Here is a 20,911-nt window from a genome sequence, read left to right on the forward strand (position 1 = left end):
TCTGCGTGTTGATTTCTTCGGTGTTTCCCAGAGAAGATCTCGAACATGTCGCCCGATGTTTCCTGCGAGGATGCTGGCTCCTCTGCCGTTGGGGTGGACAGCGTCTCTGAGGGCGTTGGTCTTGAGGTTGTTCTTTATAAATGATATGTTTTTTTCGTCAAACAGTTCCGAAGCCACCATTGCGTTGAACAGTTGTCTCTTGACCTCCAGTTTTGAATCTTTGACAGTGGTTGCTGAACTTACGATGAACTTTTTTGTTGGATTTTTCTTTGCAGTGTCTTTCAATGTTGAGGTAAAGAAATTACTGACTTCTGTTGTATCTTTTGATCTTAAGTCGTTGATGCCACAATGAATGACAACAGCTTCAGGATTTTTCTCTGTGGTGGTGACAGCTTGAGTGTGTGTGGGTTGGCATATGTTCACTGAATGCGGCCCATTTTCTTTCATGTTTTATCTTAATCTTTTGCCTTTTACATATTTTCCCCTTTACTACATTTCAATGTATTCACCTATTTTGTATTATTTCCTTGCATTCATTTTTTAATATTTTTATCTTCATTTTAGATCTATTTTAGCTGCTTCTTGTTCTTCTTTATAATATCTAGGATAGTTTTTTAAGGATTGATTGGTGCATTGGGTTATGGGAGGATCAGGCATTTGCTTTTTTTTTCCATTTCTTTTCAGCAGATGTGATGTTGTGTCTATGGATCTATCCACATACTCTGACACCTAAAAACTGAAATTATCACATGACATTAGACCAATTTCATCCACTGTCAGAAACAGACTGTTATGTCACTTCTGAAATCACAATTCCATGAACCACATTTGCTGTCACTGAAGGGTTTGATATTCATGTTCTCCTATCCTCCTCTTAACCACACTTTTAACCATTGTTATTTGCAGTGATTCAGTGGTGGTTGGTCCCCTGTGACAGTCAAGGGAAAATGTTTTCTGCACTTTTAATACTTATCATTGTTTATTAAAAGCATGTTGCAACTTTTCCCAAAAGGTGTGGGAAACTACTTCCACACTGGATCATAATTTTGTTACCCTTATGATGTCTCTGACATTTTGGTTTAAGTCAACACTACCAGTCTAGAAGATTTGGAACATGTTTATCTTCAAGACCATACAGTTAATTCAATGGAAAACTTCCATTTTCCTGTCCATCTTGAATGCCTTCTTGGTGTCATTACAGTCCTCATACTAACAATTAATGACGTTACATGGAGCCAAATTCAGTGAACATAATCTGTGCAAAAGAAACCATTACCATATTCATTCAACGAGTCTCCATGTAAATGCCAGCAACCGTGACAGACATAAGCTCATCCCTACCATGTTTGTCCAAAAATATAATACAAACAGAGCAAGAGTGACAGCCAGAGAAAGCGAGAGAAGAACAGCGACTGAGACTGACAGAGAGAAGTTCTAAAACAAAATCAACAAGTAGCATACAGGATATAGTTGCAGCTTTATTTTTTACAGGAGATAAAATCATCCTACCATTCTTTTTTTAATATGTGGTCAATCTACACAATTTGCATGCATAATTAAACATGAGAGATGACCAATGCAGTATGAAATGGAATTCATGCAACATAAAAAACAAAAATCATCAGTTCTCATTTAACTAAGACTGCAGAAATAGCACCCATATCCAAAGGCACACAATGGATCCACAAAACACAACTACGCATGCACACACATTCCGCACCCATGTGTCACTCTCAAGCAACCCTCTTTGGATGTGGGTGTCATTTCACAGTACAATCAACAATAACTAAGCACCTACTGTCTAATCAGTTCACAATAAAACTGTGTCTACATATGGCTGAGAAACCTACCGAATCAAGGACACTGTTGCAGACACTGCTAAAACCCTTCCATCCAAAACAGTTACTGTCCAGTGACACCTCAAAAATGCTTAAGCAGGCCTCAAGCAGCTTATCACACACAGTACAACCCACATTTTATCCAACACCACCACCCTACCCACCCATCCCTGATAGAGCAGCACCAAAAAAATACTCCATTTCATGAGTGAACTAGCAGAGGATCATGGAAAACCTATTGTTAAGTTCATTTTAGCAGTCTGTATGACAAGTCAAAGTTGACAGAACAGCCAAATTTTAGTTGCCCCAATTCCCCTCCCAGACATTGTCCCCCCATTTACACACGAGGCTTGAAGGGAGGCAGCGGAATTAGAAGACCTCAATTTGTGAAATGAATAGTAGCAGACAGACATGGCTGGTTGGTGCAGCATATTTATAGATTTATTACTTAAAAACCTCAAACACACTCATCCTAATGGAACTAAAAATAATCTAGTACAATAGAACATTCACGATCATATGGGGTTTGTGGTATAATCCCCCAGACAGCAGTAACTGTTTCAGTGGCTACATACACAGCAAGCCTATGGACAGTTTTTATATGCATTCTATACATAATGTATTGGATGAGAATGATAATGTATGGTAACTGATTTGAAGTTAATGTTTATCACTAATGTAAGTAAATGGATTATTATATTATCATCTTGTTTATCAATCAAGTTAAGGACTAACAAATAAATTACACTGCTTACTGATGATTTATTGTCAAATATATATCTCTTTGTTTTTCTTTATAGTCCAGCACAGCACACTGATTAGCAATGGCTGTTTATTCTACTGAATGGTCGAGACAATGAGCTCATAAATCACAGTTTGTTTTTGCCATGGAAGGACAGTTGAGGTGTGACATACAAGCCACAATTTGTACACAGTTGTACAACCCCTGACAGAGATGATCCCACAAGCTGACTACTGTGCATTAACTACAGCTTGGTCTCTGAGTATGGAGTGGTCGTGGTGGGAGTTTGACAACGTTTGGTTCAGCATATCATCTCCCATAAGAAAAGCAGGAAAAGCAAAGCAAATACTTAATCTGGTGACCTGAAATCATGGAATACAATGTAGGTAGAATTTGTCAATCAAATTCATACAGACAAATGTCATGTTCACATCCACTGCTCATCATGAGATATATATAGTACATACCAATTGGTGTTTTTTCTTAAAAGCCATCTGAAGATGCATAATGTGAGCTGAAAGTGATATGCCACAATAATTATTCATGACATGCGAAAAAGTCAAACCATACACTTTCCAAATCAAAGACACTGCACAAACAGGATACATCCATCCTATCAAAATTTTGAGTAGTTGAGGACACAGCAAAAGGTAAGGACAGAAAAAAGAACACTGATTCACAGTATCTATGGGCCTTAATGCATTTTGGGACACCCAACACAGCGAAGCTGTCAAATTAGATATAAATTTATGTGTACTTTGGGCAACCATATAAAGACAAAGTGAGGTCTGCTACATCTAAAATGTGACATGAACTATCCACAGACCTTACGATAAGAACCAAAAAAACTAAAACCGATACACTCTGATTTGTAGTATTCTCTGACCTTTTACTAGGAAGTCATCTAGGATGACTCCCCTACCCCAGAACAATGTTCAAGCTGTTTGATGATGAAAGGAATCCAACTCATCTGTGCTGTTTATAACCTGGCCATTCAAATGATCAGTCTTCAGGCTGGAGACACCAAAAATAGAATAATGAAGCTAAAATTAAACAATATAAAAATGTCAACATGCTTAAAGTGACCATACACACACAAAAAAAGACCAACCCAAAACTAAGTGTATCCTGATAATCACTTAAAAGAAAAAAAACCCACCTAGGTTTTTCTTTACTGTTTAATAACAAAATTAAAACAAAACAGCAGGTAATGAACAATTTTCATGTTTTTGTTTTTTTAAAACTGAAAACAAAATTGTCTTGGGAAGAACATCATGAAAGGGTCTCCTGAAAGCCAACAGTTATGTGCAGGTACGTGATATGTCACTCACCAAGATCAATGACATTCCAATCAATAGTGAGACAGGAATCTAGTCTGCACCTTCTCCAGTCCAATTCACAGTACATCATCTTCTTAACTTAACTCCATGATAATACAGACTGCAAATTTTAAAGAATCTGACAAATCTTAATTCTTATGTCCATCTGTTTCATCAATCTGGACACTGGCATTGACCGAGTCTGACCACTGGTATAAATGGTGTTTGTACACACCAGCCATATCAGTTTAAAAGAGACAAACCTTTCAACAACAACAACAACAACAAAAAAGCAAGCCAAACCATACTAGTTATACTGTCGTGACAGAACTGTTCTGCTACCAGCCAGCATTAAACAGTATTCATTACAACATTATCATGTGACTGCATTGTTTAGAGTGACCAAAGGTGGTTCTTTGTATTGTTTTAATTTGCCCTTTTACACAGTAACTGGGCTTCTATTCAACACAACAGATTCATATCAGCTTAACTGGTTGAACGAAAGCACAAAAAACAGGCTTACATGCTCTGAAGGGCCAAAAGAGTTATCACTCTCAGTCCCTCAATGTCAAATGTAAGGCATGAACCCTTCGAAAAGTAAATGCAAGGAGAGAGTAAGCATTATGATTATCCCCATTACGTAACACCATCATCAGACAGGGGCCTTCATAGGTCTGTGGTGTATTTTTAGCCCTGTTTACATGGTAAGTAGTGCAGAAATTTTTCATTAAAGAAAGCTTCAGGGTGACCTTCCTGGTTCACTGGGTGTGACCATGATCTGAACCAATCTAAATTTTTCTGATAAGATTGTAACAGCCTGGCAACATCACCAATCAGGCCTGAAGACACTACAGTAAACCTAAGGAGCAATTCTTCTGCATTAGCTATAACTATCAACAAAAGGTCAAATAGGTAATGACTGTACTATCAACAACAGGTCAAATAGGTAATGACTGTAAGATGCTCACATGTATCAGCAAACCATGCCATGCTTGGTATGTTGTTGAAGCACACACTGCTTGCTCATGCATAATAATTTTTCAGAAATTTTCTGCATAATTGAACAATTCATGTGCATCCACACTCACTCACAAGACAAAACAAAATAAAAATACAATCATTTAGCCAAGGCATATTTTTGGTGACCAAAATTAGAAAGCAAGAAAAGAAAAAGGAAACAAAAATAAAAGTCCACTCTTTCAAAGGCATCCACTTCGTTGCTGCTCATATGGCCAATGATGATCACCAAATCTACATCTTTATATTTTTTTTAGTCTACTGTGGGAAAACACAAGTGGGATGGAGGGAGAGATGGACTGAAGTTGAATGTACGTTCGAAAAATACTCTCTTCGGTTTTGTTTGAAACAGCTGAAAATATCAATTATAACCATAAGCTAAAGGCGTGATTCTGGGTGCTGGAATGTTGAACAGATGCTGAAATCCACTTTGCATAAAGAACTAAGGCAGAAAAAATGCATGTCAAATCTAAGCCAGTCAAGCAATACAACTTGCTCTCAAATGAGTATGCTGTCAATGATAGCTAAAATACAGTTGTGCTTTAAGTGCAATGCTGCTTCACTGTTGCAAGTAAACATGATTCTTGTTCACAGGAAAAAAAAATGTCAACATGAATAGAAATCAAACAGGAACAGAGAATCAGCATCCCAAATACTTCACAATTTTAAGCACACTGTACACATAGACAAGAACACATAGGATTTTCTTTCCCTATGGACATATTAACCAGTTCAGCGCCAAGAAGATGTTAGCTGACATCCAACAAAAAATGTTGCCAAAGTGCCTGTAAGACGTCCACTGACATCCTGCATCTGTCCTGATTTTTCCTTCATCAGTCTGGTTCAATGAACACAAACACAATCCTGCATCTGTCCTGATTTTTCCTTCATCAGTCTGGTTCAATGAACACAAACACAATCTGAACAGTTAGTTTAATGTGTCTGGATTCACAAACTGGACTTTGTTGAGCACACTGGAAAAGTGGGTTTGCGACATATGCGAAAAGAACATCAGAAACTTTGTCCAGCTAAGACAGTGGTCCCAGTCAATGGACCTACACAACTCTGCAGGCTGTGTAGATGATTATTTATGGCAATAATGATGAGAGATGAATTTATCTAGTCTGATGATTGGTTTGAATTCGAAGGTGATGACAACGACAGTGACGAAACTGACAACAATGTTCAACGCTATGTCCATTCTATCTTTCCAATCAGACATCAATTTTTAGCAGGTGACAATGACTGATGGTAAAGGTGCAGTACTTTTGTATTTTTAAAAAGAGGGCCAGGGGAAAGTGGAGTGGTGTAAGATGATTGGCTGAAGACTGGAACAGAAGGTGTGGTATGACTTCACTATACTGTCTCACAGTGTTTACCTGGCAGGAACTGGCCAACAGCCTATCATCCACAATTTTCATGACAACCAGGGTTGACAGACAGTGGACGGGAATCTCGTGAATTTTATTTTTTCGCGTTTTTTTGTCACTGATTTGTTGACCAATTCCTTTATAGAGCTGGCAAACTGGATGCACAGGTGACACTTTAACGGCTCATTACAACCAGGAGGGAGAAAGTATCATCAAAGAAGTCCCCCCTCTAAAGGGGGAACGCTCTTTGCTGTTAAAAAACTTAACTGCTCAGTTTCTGAGAACATGATTGAATTTTTATATTAATGGAACCCTGTTTTTCATTGTTTGGAGTAAATTCACTTTCATGTTTATAAGCGTTATGATTGTTATCATAAACATCTCACCTGTTTTATTTTCTTCTACAGGTGTACTGACTGCAAGCATGCTGCTTCCAGTTGTGTTTTGTTTGTTTTCTTTTGGGATGTCATCCTATGGAGGTGGTATTTGACTTTCTTGGTGCACAAAAATTATCAACATCAATTTGAAATGCCTGAATAGTTATCAACAATCAAAATAAATGGGAATAGAGCTCAGATTCAGAATCCATATTAATTGTCCTTCACAAAAGTGTTTCCTTTGTTTCTGCATTTTGTATAGTTTTTGCACTAGTAATATAAAAAATAAAAATAAAAAAAAGATTGCTCAGAATTCCCTGGCAAGTGGAGAGCACTTTTTTTTCTTTTTCTTTTTTAATACAAAATTTCCGGGCACTGAACTGGTTAACAAGACAATTAATGACAGTTACGAACTGAACTAACATTTTATCACTTTTAAACACTACAACAGGGCTCAAATGATTCTTTTCTCAAACACTGACTGTCCATATGTATTGAAATTTATTAGTAGCAGGCTTGCACACTGCTTTCAAAACCACATCCTAAAACAATCAACATAATTATATGCCTATGTTAAAAAAAAAATTTCTAAAAGAAAAAAAAAAAGAGAAAAATTAAAAGTAGAATTAGTCTCAATCACTATTTGTGGAATACAAAAATGAAGCACATTATCCAGTGATCTGTAATGTAAACTTTAAACAATACTGGAATGGTTAGCAAACCCATTCAAGGTTATTTCAATAATATTGTTTCAATGACATTATCTTGTCATGTTGCTATTCACTTGAAGACAATGGACCCGCCCTACCACATCCCAACAATGATAGCGGATACATAAAAAATAAATAAATAAATAATTTTTTTTTTTTTTTAAAGCAACAAACCTGATTCTGCAATATACAAATATCTGCAGTCTGTTGTACTAATTCACACCAACTATCAACATCACCTCATTTTCTCCAGCCAAATTAAAAGTAAAGAATGAAAGTAAAACTGATCTTAAAGGGAATAGTTTCATTTTCGCACAATGTAAAAGTACAATAAAAACAGGGCAAGAACTTCACTGTGTGCACAGCTTCTCCCCAAGTCTTTGACATAGACAGGGCTTAACGATTTATAGACCAAATTAATCAGTTTTACCATCTCTGACATCACTTTTCACTTTTAACTCTTTTCCTTTTTGAAGCTGACTGAATAGACTAGCTACACTGACAGTTGGTAAGAATTAGTGTCAGACTCTACAAAAGGTTTATTTCCTTCCTACTCTTTATGCTGAAGTATGCTGTCACTCTTTATTTCTTCTTTCACCAGTCCTCCACAGTCCATCTTGCTTCTTCACTGATTAGCTTACCATGTAACGTTCAATGATGTCTTCAGGTTTTTATAGCTAGGTATCTGTTTCACCAGAGCCCCACCCCACCCCCCTCTCTCAACTTATCCCCATGAAATCACTTTAGAGATCAAAGTCTGCCATCAAGTGAATCAACAATATATGATGGCATCCATCCTTTAATTAAGTTGAAGTTCACAACTGGCATTAACAGATACAATCTCCAACTGGCTAGCAAATGACTAGAAATTACCATCTACACAATGGACAGTTCACAAAACAGATCTTTTGTTCCATGATAATTGTTAGCATCAGACCACATCTCATAACTGCGGAACATTGAATATTATGGCTTCTGCCAAGATAATACTTTACAGCTGCAGCCACAGAAAATAACCAAAGTAAAAAGTTTTGTCAGATGCTGACACAAACACACTTTATACAAACATGCTCACACTGAAATAACACAGGTCAGACAGTGTAAAACTGCACAGCTTACAAACACACTTCTAATTCTGATCCAAAACAGAAGACTGTACATACAATGCCAATAAAGACATCTAACACGTGGTGTACTTAATGGCTGATAAAACCCAGACTGTAAATCATAATCAGCGATTAAGTAATAATACTTCATAGGAATTTTTTTCATTTTCAATCTTTATTAAATTAGTTTGCTAAAGCAGTATACAAGCAACATTGCAGAACAAATGAAACCAAGTGTTGGCGCATGCTCACAATTGTACAAAAACCAAACAAAGGAGGTATCATGTCTGAAGGCTGTGAAAAGATTATCTCTTTTTTCTTGAGCCAACAGTCAATCACATTTTACTAGCATAAGCCATGGTTACTGAACCACAGTTAGATTTTATCTGATAAATATTAGTTAATCACACTTTCTAAAAATCTACCTTGAAATCAATTGTATAAAAACTGAAGCCTGTTATTAGTATGATATGTATCCATTATGTTTGACTGGTTTACAAATCTAACATTTTGGTGAATTTTTTAAGCTTGACATTAAACAGAAATAATGCTGTTAATTCCAATAATGTATTTCTTGATCAGCCTTCTTCATTCTTATTCACACAGGTAAAATAATAAATTTACACACACACACAAAAAAAAAAAAACGATTCAATAGAGATAAACACTCACTGATTTTCCTAATTTTCTTTGTGGTATAAAAAATACAGCACAGATGCTCTTGCCTTCATGAAGTTCTTGTGATTGTCTCAACTTATTTTTCTTGTTTTGAACTCATACTCTTTAAGTTAAATAGGAAATTACAATGTACTATGCACAAATGATTTATTTTGTTTATCCTTTATGCACTGCACAGCAAACCAACTTCATCTGTGTGTAATTTTGGACAGGAATTGTGTGAAATGAAATTAAACACCACTGCTGGAAATGTAAGCAACAAATACTACACTCTTTCTACATGCTGTTTCACCAAATCTGTTGCAGTCTCCCTCAGTGAGCATACAACAAAGCTGCAACTATATGCAAGCAGTGTAAACTTAAGAATGAGAGTGTGGAACAGGGGACCCTATATGACATAGAAAACTACCATAAGTAGGCTGAGAAACATACAACTGCAAGTGTCAAAACCCCATTTAAATGAAGATGGCAAAGATTTATGAGGGGTCAAATGAAAAGGGAAGGGTAAGAGATACCAGGTGTTTGACCAATAGTATATACAAAAGTTGCAGGGGGTTGGGGGAAATCACTACAGACTGAAGACAATTTTGTGATACCACAATAGTAGGTCTGATATGAAAATTACATGTAAATCATTGCTGTTCATGGTCTCACAGTCTGTTATAAATAAAAAGTCAGAAAGAAAGTTGACCTGATGATTGTTCCCATCAACAGCATGATGTGTGTTGGATGCAGCTTGCTGTGATATCCCTGAACCTAAGATTACTAACTTTAATGGCACAGACATTACAATTTGCTTGTACTGTCTATCAGCAGCCAAAAAAGGCAAGCACATACAGACAAGTCAGCACCCCTCTTCTCTGTGCTCCAAGAACACATACAGATACTTACACAAACACAAATATATGAACACAAACACACACTGAACATTAATCAAAAATCAGTAAATTATATCACCCATTCAGTCAGGTCCCTCGGACAGCTAAATCTACAAGTGGACAAAATCAGTGTTTAAAGTCTGGTGTCCTTTCTCTCCCATCCCCTCTACAGATGCATGAAACAAAAATCCCAGTGAAGTACCTTCTCCTAACATGGACAAGGACAGATAATGTCTTGTGCTCCAAAAGCTGTGGTCACAGACTGGATAGCCCCATGCTGTTTGAGACACCAGCAACAGCATTATATCAGCAGTAAAGACAATGGGAAAGCGACTAGAAAGAACTCAACTCCACACTACAGGCACACAGGCAACAGGGACAAGAAAGCCAAGCGCAGAGAAGGCTCTTGGACTGGACAAGGCCTGCGATTCTCTGCTTGTTCACGCTTATCTCACCCTCACACTTTCTCTCACAAATATTTATGGCGCACAGAACCCCAAAGGGGATCCAGCAATGAGACGTAAAATCCCATCAGTTTCACATGCAAGATACAAAGTCATGGAGGGAGAAGGGAAGGGACATTTTGTGTGAGGGTGCAGGGGATGTGTGGAGAAAAGGGTTGTGGGGAGAGGTACAGGAGAGATGGCATGTTCACGTATGTATTAATCACCCAACATGCGCAGTTCAAGGGTCTGTTTATCTGTCTTTCATCTCCTTGGCAGTGAGTTTGTCAATGAGTTCCTGCAGAGGGGCCAGCTCCTTGCGATCGATGAGGTTGAACTCTTGCACAAAGAAGATAAAATGTTTGAAGGAGGTGTTCAGATGGGCCTCTTCACTCAGCTGGACCACCTCCTTAAAATGCTGGTGGTAGATGTGGGCATACACACGGAAAAGCCTTTTCAGAATAGTTTTGGCAATGGACAGGAAGTTCTTAGGAAAAGGAACACCTGGAAATGAAAATCATAACAATGTAAACAACACCTTCCTCGTTCACAACGCAAATGATCTTCAAACATACATCAGACCAGGTTTCAACAACTTCAAGATTCAAGGGTGATACTGAACCACTTCAATTTGTAAAAAGCTGATGTACTGTTACTATAATCTTCATCCACTGCATGTACTCATGAAGCAGAAAAGGAAATGGGACTCCAACACGTATGTGCTACTTTTTTCTTTTTAAAAAATTATCTTTATTATCATCAATGTAGCAAGTGGTAAGTACAAGAATGGAAGGGAAGCAGACAGAAGAATCAAGATTAACTGGATGAAACTACTGAGTATTTTTTTCCCAAACAGATTTTCTGCGAATTGTTATTATTTTCAAAGTGTTTACTAAAACTAAAACAATTTCTAAATATAATCTTTCTCAGTCTGTTTCTCATACGCCACATCAACAAATCAATGTAACTCTGCCAGCAGCTTTTAGTTTCTCTGAGAACTCATTTTGACATTTTTACACATTATCATGTCAATATTTTATCCACTCGATCCTCTATGGAATTTTGACTACTGATAAGTTACAGGTCAATTATTAGGACTGAACAATGACTGATTCTAAAACAAACATAATTTTTATCAGAAATGTTCAGTCAATCTTTACAGTCCACACATACTAGACCACCACACAGATAGAAAAATGGCAAACACTGACCAATTTTGGAAGGGAATAAGGTTTCATCATCTAGCTGGTCCTGTACCCAGGTCATCAAATAGTCAATGTACTTGGGAGCAGAACACTTGATTGGCTTTTTAATGGTCTGCCCATCTGCCCAGTGGTACTCGTACTTTGGGCCTGCAGACATCACTGGACAAGTCTCCTCCAGGCAAAATTCTGTGATGGTGCCGTAAAGCATGTTGATTTGATTGAAAAAGTCGACCGCTGAAACATAAATATTCATAAACATATAAATAATAACTCCACCAATAAAATACACTACCTGAAAATAAGTAAAGATCTAACTGGCAATTGTCAACTGCTGAAAATTAATAATCAAGAAAGTCCACTTCTGAAGCACATATTCATGAAATATCTATAGATCTCCTATCTATCTATCTCTCTCTCTCTCTCTCTCTACACACACACACACACACACACACACACATATACACACATATACGTAGTTGCTAAAAGCCAATCCAACCTCACAGGGCCATGTTAGGGCTGAAAAACTAAAAAATTAAAATACTGATCCCACAGAACCTGAAAACACAAAGAACAAAAGAACATGTGGAGGAGAAAATCAGGTCAGGTAGTGAAGTACAGTCACATTCATACTCTCAAATATAGGAAATGCCTGTAATATTGATCATTCCATCAAAAGATTTTTTTTTTAAATTCTAACCATTTGAAAAAAACATATTAATAAAACAAAAAACAAAAAAAAGAGATATATATATTAAGAGGCATACAAATCTGAAATTTGCTAACAGGCACCTCATACATTCCACTTCTACTAGGCACAAAAAATAATAAAATACAGTATAAGAGCCCAATTACCAAGTCCAGGGAGAAAACAATAGTTAACACTTTCTAGAATACAGACCAATGTACCAACAAAATGAAATATGAGAGGAAGAGATGAGAGAAAGAACATGGAAAAGCCAGAAACAATGGAAAAGAGAACATTTCTAGGAAGAATTTCCAGAGTTAAGTTAAAGATCTACTTAATCCCATAGTCCAACAGCATACATTCACAGAACACCACACTTACATACTGATCTTAAAACAATAAAAGAGTTTAAGTTCCTTCAAAATATTGTAGTAATGTATGTATATATATAGTAATCCAGTGTTATAGGCGTCGTGGACGAGGGGGTGGCAAGTCCGTTGGCTTGCCGTGCCGTGCATCCCCCTGTAGCTGAACGGCGGTCCAACCTCACGAATAGCCATATATCTATATATATATGTGTATAGATCTATATCTATCTATATATAAACATATATATATTATTATATATGTGTGAGTGTATGTATTATGTATATATTATATATATCTATATCTATGTGTGTATGTGTGCGTGTGTGTGCGTGTGTGTGTGTCTACATATATATATAATATTTACTATACATATTCTTTTTCATGATTTGAAAGCATCAGAGAACAGAACTGAACACGGTCTACATTTCTGTGCGATCAAATCAAGAAATCCGAGTCATAAGTAGCATGATGATGACCACCCCATGTGTTTCCAAAACAAAATAAAGAAGCAAAATAATAATATTAATATTATAATAATGATGATGATATAACAATAATAATAATAATGGTATTTATATAGCGCTGAATCTTGTGCACAGACAAATCGAAGCACTTTCGCACCAGTCATTCTCACGCACGCATAACTCTAAAACTGGAGAAACTGAAGATAAGGAAGAGGCAGGGAAGGGAGGCTATTTTGGGAAGAGGTGGGTTTTAAGGCCAGATTTGAAAGAGCTGAGTGTGGAGACTTGACAAAGCGAAAGAGGAAGTTCATTCCAACTGCAAGGTCCACAGAGAAAGAACGGCGGCCAACAGTCAAGAGTTTGAATCTGGGTATGCATAAATGGAGTGGATCCGAAGCTGATTGTAGCGAGCGAGATGGAGTGTAGAGGTGAAGGCAGCCACAGAGATAGGAAGGGGCTGATTTGTGAATACATTTGTAGCATAGGGTGCTGATCTTGTACTTTATTCGGTGTGAGACAGGGAGCCAGTGGAGATGTTGCAAAAGAGGAGTGATGTGCTCAGATCTTTTCTTTCTTAGGACGAGTCGGGCAGCAGAGTTTTGTATGCGCTGAAAGGACTGAATGGATGAAGCAGGCAAACCAGACAATAGAGAGTTACAGTTGTCAAGGCGAGAGAGAATGACTCAATGAGAGAAACGACAAGTCTAGATGTTGCGTCAATGGACAGATATTTCCGGATGGAACTGATGCGCCGCAGCTGACAGTAGCAGGATTGACATGTCTGACTGATAAATTTTTGCATGGACAGTATGTTGTCAAAGACAACACCGAGGTTCCTGACTGAACTGGAAAGAGGGATGGATGTACTGCTAAGTTTGATTGTGTCAGTTGTAATGGAAGAGAGTTTTTGTTTAGTTCCTACGATCACTGCTTCAGTTTTGTCCGCATTCAATTGTAATTTATTTAGAGTCATCCAATTTTGAATGTCCAGGAAGCAGTTTGATGTTCCTTGCAAGAGCAACGACAGTTTTGCAGGTGTATCACTCTTCTGGAGTTGAGTGTCGTCAGCATAAGAATGATGACTGACATTATGGCTGTTGATAATTTCAGCGAGAGGAGCAGTGTACAGTGTGAAGAGCACTGGGCCTAAAACAGATCCCTGTGGGACTCCATGTTCAATTTTAACGGGTTCAGACTGGAAATTATCAACAATGACAGACTGGAATCGATCAGTGAGATAAGATTTGAACCAGTTTAGAACAATTTAATAATAAGCTGATATATACATATATTTATATCTTCCAAAAGATGAATCAATCTGTAGTGAACAATAAAAACTGGACACGTGTCTGGTTAAGATGAAGAGCTACACCTATGTGTAATATCAGAATATTCAAAATCAATTAACACTCTGGAATTAATTCATGAAAAGTCATCAAATGGTTTATAGTTTTACACAAGGCCTGATTCTTTTTCTTTTTGTTCATGGCTGCAACTCACAGGTTCACACCCATGTACAAGTAGGCTTTTCTGTGTATTCATGACATTTTTACCCAGCCATGTTGGCAGCCATACTCCCATCTTCAGAGGGGTGGATCTGATTTTTCATGTAATAATGTGAAGATAAAGTTATTGTTTAGACTTACTGTTAACTGCTACCCACTCGTTGACATCCTCGCCTTCAGGAAGCATGACCGCCAACCGTAGATTGCCGCTGCCCAAAGTCACAGCTGCATGTTTCATCAGATCATACTGATGGCTGCCTTCTGGGATATTCTTTTTGGGTTTGAATGTTTTGTTGTTTCGGCTTCCGCTGAAACATATTATCGAACAATGTTACCAAACATATTGCATATCATAATGAAAACACAAAAGTTATTCTGGATCAGGTCAGAAAAGTCTGCTTCATGCCTGGGTCTGAAATTAAAATTGAAACTTTTCCCCTTAATATGAATCTTTTTAAATAAATTAAACTTGCACTAAGTTGCAGTAATTACTGAACAGAAATAAAGGCAACATGTACACACTCTCACCAATAAATATTACATAGGCATCTGTTTGTAGACTAGTGTATGTAAATGGAAGCAGAAGCAGTTGTAAATAATAAAATATACATAATATTTTCATAGTTGAAAACTTAAATTAGTATACTATTGGTATAAGAAATTTTAACAATTCTTTTGGTATTACTCCTTATCCCTAACTATATCAACACAAATACGGCCTGTGCAAACAGCTGGGTTGTAATTCTTGAAAACCTTCAAGCTAAAAATAATAACAATCTTTATATTAGATTCCCATTTGAATTCAAATGCGTTACAATAAATCTGTACTGTCAGAAAATTCACAGATTTCCTACATTGTTCAGGAAATATCAAAACATATATATATATATTGCCTGTGACCATCTGTTGATACAAGAGATAGCTGGAACTGACACTGTTAAAATTTTCATTAAATCCCCCATGGCCTACCAATCCACCCTCCCAAAATAAAATTTGAATGCTGGAAGCAAATGAAAATCTCTCGACTTTACCATGGCAATAATGTTTTTTTTGCCCATGCTGGAAATGAAGCAGAGAGGTAAGGACTGCAGACAATTTAACTTTGAAATCAAATGAAAATGTGACCATTAAGTATTTTTAACAAAGAGAACTTGTCCTGTTGTACTGCTTCAATAGGTTAGTCAGGTAATTTTACCTATAAACTTTAGAGCTAAAGATGACAAACCAACATCAGGATATAACACCACCCTCATATCCAGACAGTGGATTAAAAAGCAGAAAGCTAACCAGTTATGTATGACAACACAAAAACAATAATTACTTGATGATTACCATGTCAGTTGAACAAATTCAATAAGTTAAATCCTTTCTGGTATGTTTTACCTCTCTTTCGTTTTGTTTATTTGTTTACTTATGAAATCATTATCAAGTGGAAGAGGAGCAGGGAGGAATGGATGTGAAGTGTAAAAATGCAGCTTCACTATAGTTATAATTTTAATGATATATATGTATCCTTCCTAAATTAAGCAGTTATACTCTCTCCTGTACGTACCCACACAAAATAAAATGCGCATCACATATGCATACTAGTGATTCAATAAATGCAGGGTTTAGGTTTCATGTCGGTCACTGACACATGCATACAAATTACAATTTTGAAATGATTCTGACGGGTGCAATAGCCGAGTGGTTAAGGCACTGGAGTTTCAATCTGAGGATCCTGGGTTCGAATCTGCGCCTGGTAGGTAAAGGGACTGGAGATTTTTCAAATCTCCCAGGTCAACATATGTGCAGACCTGCTTGTGCCTGAACCCCCTTCATGTGTATACGCAAGCAGAAGATCAAATATGCACGTTAAAGATCCTGTAATCCATGTCAGCAATTGGTGGGTTATGAAACAAGAACATACCCAGCATGCGCCCCCTACCCCTGAAAACAGAGTATGGCTGCATAAGAGGGTAAAAAAGAAGAAGAAATGATTCATTTTTGCGGAAGACTGTCGATTACTTGGCATTACTTTTTCCCCCCATAAATCAGTTATGCTAAAAGGGGTTTTGTATACTTCTCTTATTTTCATGATTGCAGTTTCAAACTCATTCAGAAAAATATAAATTTATAATTACTGGTGTTACAGTTTGACATCCAGCATTAGATCAGTAGATGAACATTGTGAAGAAATAAAATCCAAATTGTATCATGCTGGAAAACGAAACAAGTTACACTGATTTACACAAAAGGGATCGTCTCTTGCATATTGTGCAGTTCACTGGAATTAGGTTCCAATTTTATCTTTTCACTTTCTCGCCACTCTCCTTGATTCAAATTGATACGTGCAGAATATTTCACTGAAAGAAATCATCATCCACATCATGGAGCATGCTATCCAAAGAAGCTGCCTAATATATAGTAATAACTCTAAAAGTTCGAATGAGTGTTCAGCACACTTGCAATCTTTTCCATTCTGCACATGTATGAATCTGAGTGATTTCTTTAGCTTTCGTGGGAAACTTGCATGTTTACTTCATTGACCAATGTTACACAAGATGTCCAGAGTGTGGCCCTTTCCAGTAAAATCAATATTCAGAGCTCTATCAAGATATGTTCAAGCACACTTTCGTTTGCAGTTCCATTTTCTTTTTGACATTTAAGTAGCAATATTTCGTTTTCAGGATACGTTCATGTTTTTGTAACCAAACTTATACGTGATACATACATACATATATATATTGCTGATATGAATTAATTTCAAGTGCATCTGATCTTTTCCCCTGTGAAAACACAAGAACAGAATTACAGGTGTTTTTTTGTTTTGTTTTTACACAGGTCCATTAAATAAGTCGACATGGTACTGTTTTTTTTATGTGTTTTTTTTAAGTTGTTCAACTGAAAATCTGGATTTTCACAAAGCAGATGAAAGCACTTGCCTAAAACAATGGAATTCTATCAACGCAATTAAGTGACACTGGAAATGATTTCTTTTGACAACATGCTTGCTCCTGTTTCTACATTTTCCTTTGTATTAAATGAACAATACTGTGAGCATTTCCTATCAAGAGCAGTTACTATAACTCAAGTGTTTCAGCATTGCAGTTTAGTAGTGACTTTGTTGTAATTTTGGTTATCATAATGACACAGCAAACATCAGCACAGTCTTTACATTCTGCCACACACACACAAATATCCATTTTGAAAGTGACCCATTGAATTTGTGGTGAACCAATCAATCATCAAATGACCCATTATGTCCTCAATCAAACCTAAGCTCTATGCATTGACATTTAATGACAAGTTCAATGAAGTAATGTGCATTTGGAAATTACTTTATCCTCAGGCTAAAAAGTTTGTTTTGTTTTTTTTAAATCCAAAAAGACTCCCATTATTCACTCAGTGATTCATCCCAACTCACACACCCCCACCCCCACCTCTTTCTTTCCCCCTTTCAGATTTGAGGATCAGAATGTCAGATCCTCTAAACATGGATAAATTATTAAATAACTTCCCCTCCACTCCTCTGTGTGACTGGTGGAGTGAATGGACATGGATGACTTGTGAACACTACTCTTTCGGTCTTAAGGGAAAAATTGTGAATACTGCCAAAAAATTAATTCTGAAAGCATTTATTTATATGATCCAATCTAATAATTATTTTCATACATTGTGGTGTTGGTTTTTGTTTTGTTTTTTTTTGGGTTTTTTTTGTGTGTGTGTGTGTGTGTGTGTGTGTGTGTGTGTGTGTGTGTGTGTGTGTGTTCTTTTAATATAAGTTCGTTTTATGCTAATTCATAAATAATATTGTCAACTGTTGATTTACATGTTTACTATCAAGTATAGATTTTCACTCATTTCATTTACTGACATTGGTAGTGACAGGCAATTCATATTTCCTGTAATAGATTATATAATTTTTGGTTACTACAGGCTTAATTCTGAGTATATATAAAATACAGTCTTACTCTTAGTAGCCAAAGTGTCTTTTGGTGGTTTTAACAATAAATTATATAATGTTAATTTGTTATAACTGATCTGACACTGGCAAACACATTTATCTGCCAATAAGTAATATAGTCTATCTTTAATGACACAATACAAGTACTGAAGTTTTGTTTGAAACCTGAAAATTGACTCAATATATAAGAAAGATTATGAGACAACCAACTAACCATAAAATACCTTCCCTTTTACCAGCCTAGTATAGGTATTTATATATATAAAGATCACGTATTTTAACATACAATCTTCTTCTCCTTCTTCTGCGTTCACTCGTATGCACACGAGTGGGCTTTTACGTGTATGACCGTTTTTACCCCGCCATGTAGGCAGCCATACTCTGCTTTCGGGGGTGTGCATGCTGGGTATGTTCTTGTTTCCATAACCCACCGAACACTGACATGGATTACAGGATCTTTAACGTGTGTATTTGATCTTCTGCTTGCATATACACATGAAGGGGGTTCAGGCACTAGCAGGTCTGCACATACGTTGACCTGGGAGATCGGAAAAATTTCCACCCTTTACCCACCAGGCGCCATCACCGTGATTCGAACCCGGGACCCTCAGATTGACAGTCCAACGCTTTAACCACTCGGCTATTGCGCGCGTCTTATCATACAACTGAAAAACACAAGTGTAAATGGAACAGGTTTTGGTGCGCGTGCGTGCGTGCATGTGTGTGTGTGTGTTTGTCAGTCTGTCTGTCTGTGTGAAATGTATTTTGTATGGAGATACATATTCTCTGTTCAAAATAACTTTTCACTAATTTCAGGAAAGCAATCCTCTCTCACAGACAGCGAAGAAGCATAACATCCTCACCTATTAAATCTTATATCAATATATCAGAGCTTCACAAGATGTTTCAAGTTTAAACTGATGTGCATTCTTTTTAAACCAAGATCAATCTGTCAACATTTATATGATCAAAAGCTTCTTTTTTTTTTAACAAGATGAGAACTTTAGAGAGTGTGATACTGTGAAAGTGTTCTGTGTGGGGTTGTGGGGTCTGTAAGTGGTTTAAGCTGTATGCATGTCAGGAAAACAAACCATCAGCAGAAATATTAGAATGGACAGATAAAAATTTGGCCTTGCTTTGTAACTTTATACCTGAAACTTGATCCTGTCATAAACTTTGTAAAAATGAACACACACACACACAAACCTCAAACTTAATATTTAGTCATTCACACTGAGAATGAGTCAGAGCACTCTCATGCACATATCACATTAATTTGTGGAAATTCTAATGCTATCAACCAATGAATTAATTATGTCTATTTGTGCAGAGGCTGAGAATGAGACAAACTAAGACCTGGTTTCCTGCTGAACAAACTCAGTTGAAAGTGACTGGTTCAGACTGACAAATTTTCAAGACTGCTGCCGGTTGCAATGCAGCAATCCCAAATGGTAAAAAATAATGTCTAGATCTTGAAGTTGTAACATTGTAAGTTAATGGAAGCAACGCAAACCCCCACCCTTCTGCATAGCTGAACCAACACATCAGATATTTGTTTTAAAATCGGGCTTGATCTGGTATGTAACAGCTCAAGCCTCTAAAAGGAGGATGGTAAGATATACTTCCGTATCTTTTGTAATATGCACTGTCTTCTCCTTACATTAAATCAGGATCTGTGATGGGATGTGACTCAGCAGTTACAGCAGAATTTATCGGTTCGTGTACAGTATGCATTGAAACAAAATGATGGCTTGAGATTGTAAAGCAACATGTGCTGACAGCGAAATGAAATCTTAGAACTACTATCTCAGATCACCAGTTAAAAATGGACAGAAAGAAAGACTCAAAGTTTTCTCATTAATTAGCATAGCAAAACTGTAGTCATCGAAGAGCGAAAGCGGAAATAAAATACTGCCGACAACAACTTACAAGAAAAAACTCATAGTTGTTCTTGTCTTCTTTGATGGCAATTGTTCGAAAAATGAACGTTTTTTAACAGAAAACAAAGCTTCAGCAGCTTCGATGAACTGTCATGCCCTCCGATGATTAACGATAATGTTCCCTTGAAAATATCCAGCAGACAACAATATGGCGTTCCAGTGTTTACTCTCCTTGATGAGTGAAATGAACGAGAAAATACGGTATTAGAATTTACAGACAATTATTTTATTTGATCGTATTAATCATTCATAAAAATTACCAGCAAATGTTTTCAGATAAATAAAACAAACATTCTCGTCGTTAAAAAAAATCCCGATT

General features: G+C 36.8%; 1 protein-coding gene across 1 annotated transcript; it reads right to left on the reverse strand.

Annotated features, from left to right (window-relative positions):
• Positions 1–1,465: 1,465 nt before the first annotated feature.
• Positions 1,466–20,758, reverse strand: LOC143292472 (MOB kinase activator 1B). Its single transcript, XM_076602785.1, has 4 exons — positions 20,582–20,758; positions 14,848–15,014; positions 11,690–11,917; positions 1,466–10,982 (listed from the first exon to the last, which is right to left on the reverse strand). The coding sequence occupies exons 1-4, from the start codon at positions 20,593–20,595 to the stop codon at positions 10,732–10,734; spliced, it is 660 nt and encodes a 219-aa protein (XP_076458900.1). The 5' UTR covers positions 20,596–20,758; the 3' UTR covers positions 1,466–10,731.
• Positions 20,759–20,911: the final 153 nt, after the last annotated feature.

The sequence above is a fragment of the Babylonia areolata genome, chromosome 18 (genome assembly GCF_041734735.1).
Source record: "Babylonia areolata isolate BAREFJ2019XMU chromosome 18, ASM4173473v1, whole genome shotgun sequence".
NCBI lineage: Eukaryota > Metazoa > Mollusca > Gastropoda > Neogastropoda > Buccinidae > Babylonia > Babylonia areolata.

What these genes read in the sequence shown, in the direction of transcription:
- LOC143292472 (XM_076602785.1), bottom strand. An exon ending in CGAGTGGGTAGCAGTTAACA is followed by an intron (nt 11,918 to 14,847) that starts GTAAGTCTAAAC and finishes TTTATGTTTCAG; the next exon opens with CGGTCGACTTTTTCAATCAA. An exon ending in CTTATTCCCTTCCAAAATTG is followed by an intron (nt 10,983 to 11,689) that starts GTCAGTGTTTGC and finishes TTTCATTTCCAG; the next exon opens with GTGTTCCTTTTCCTAAGAAC.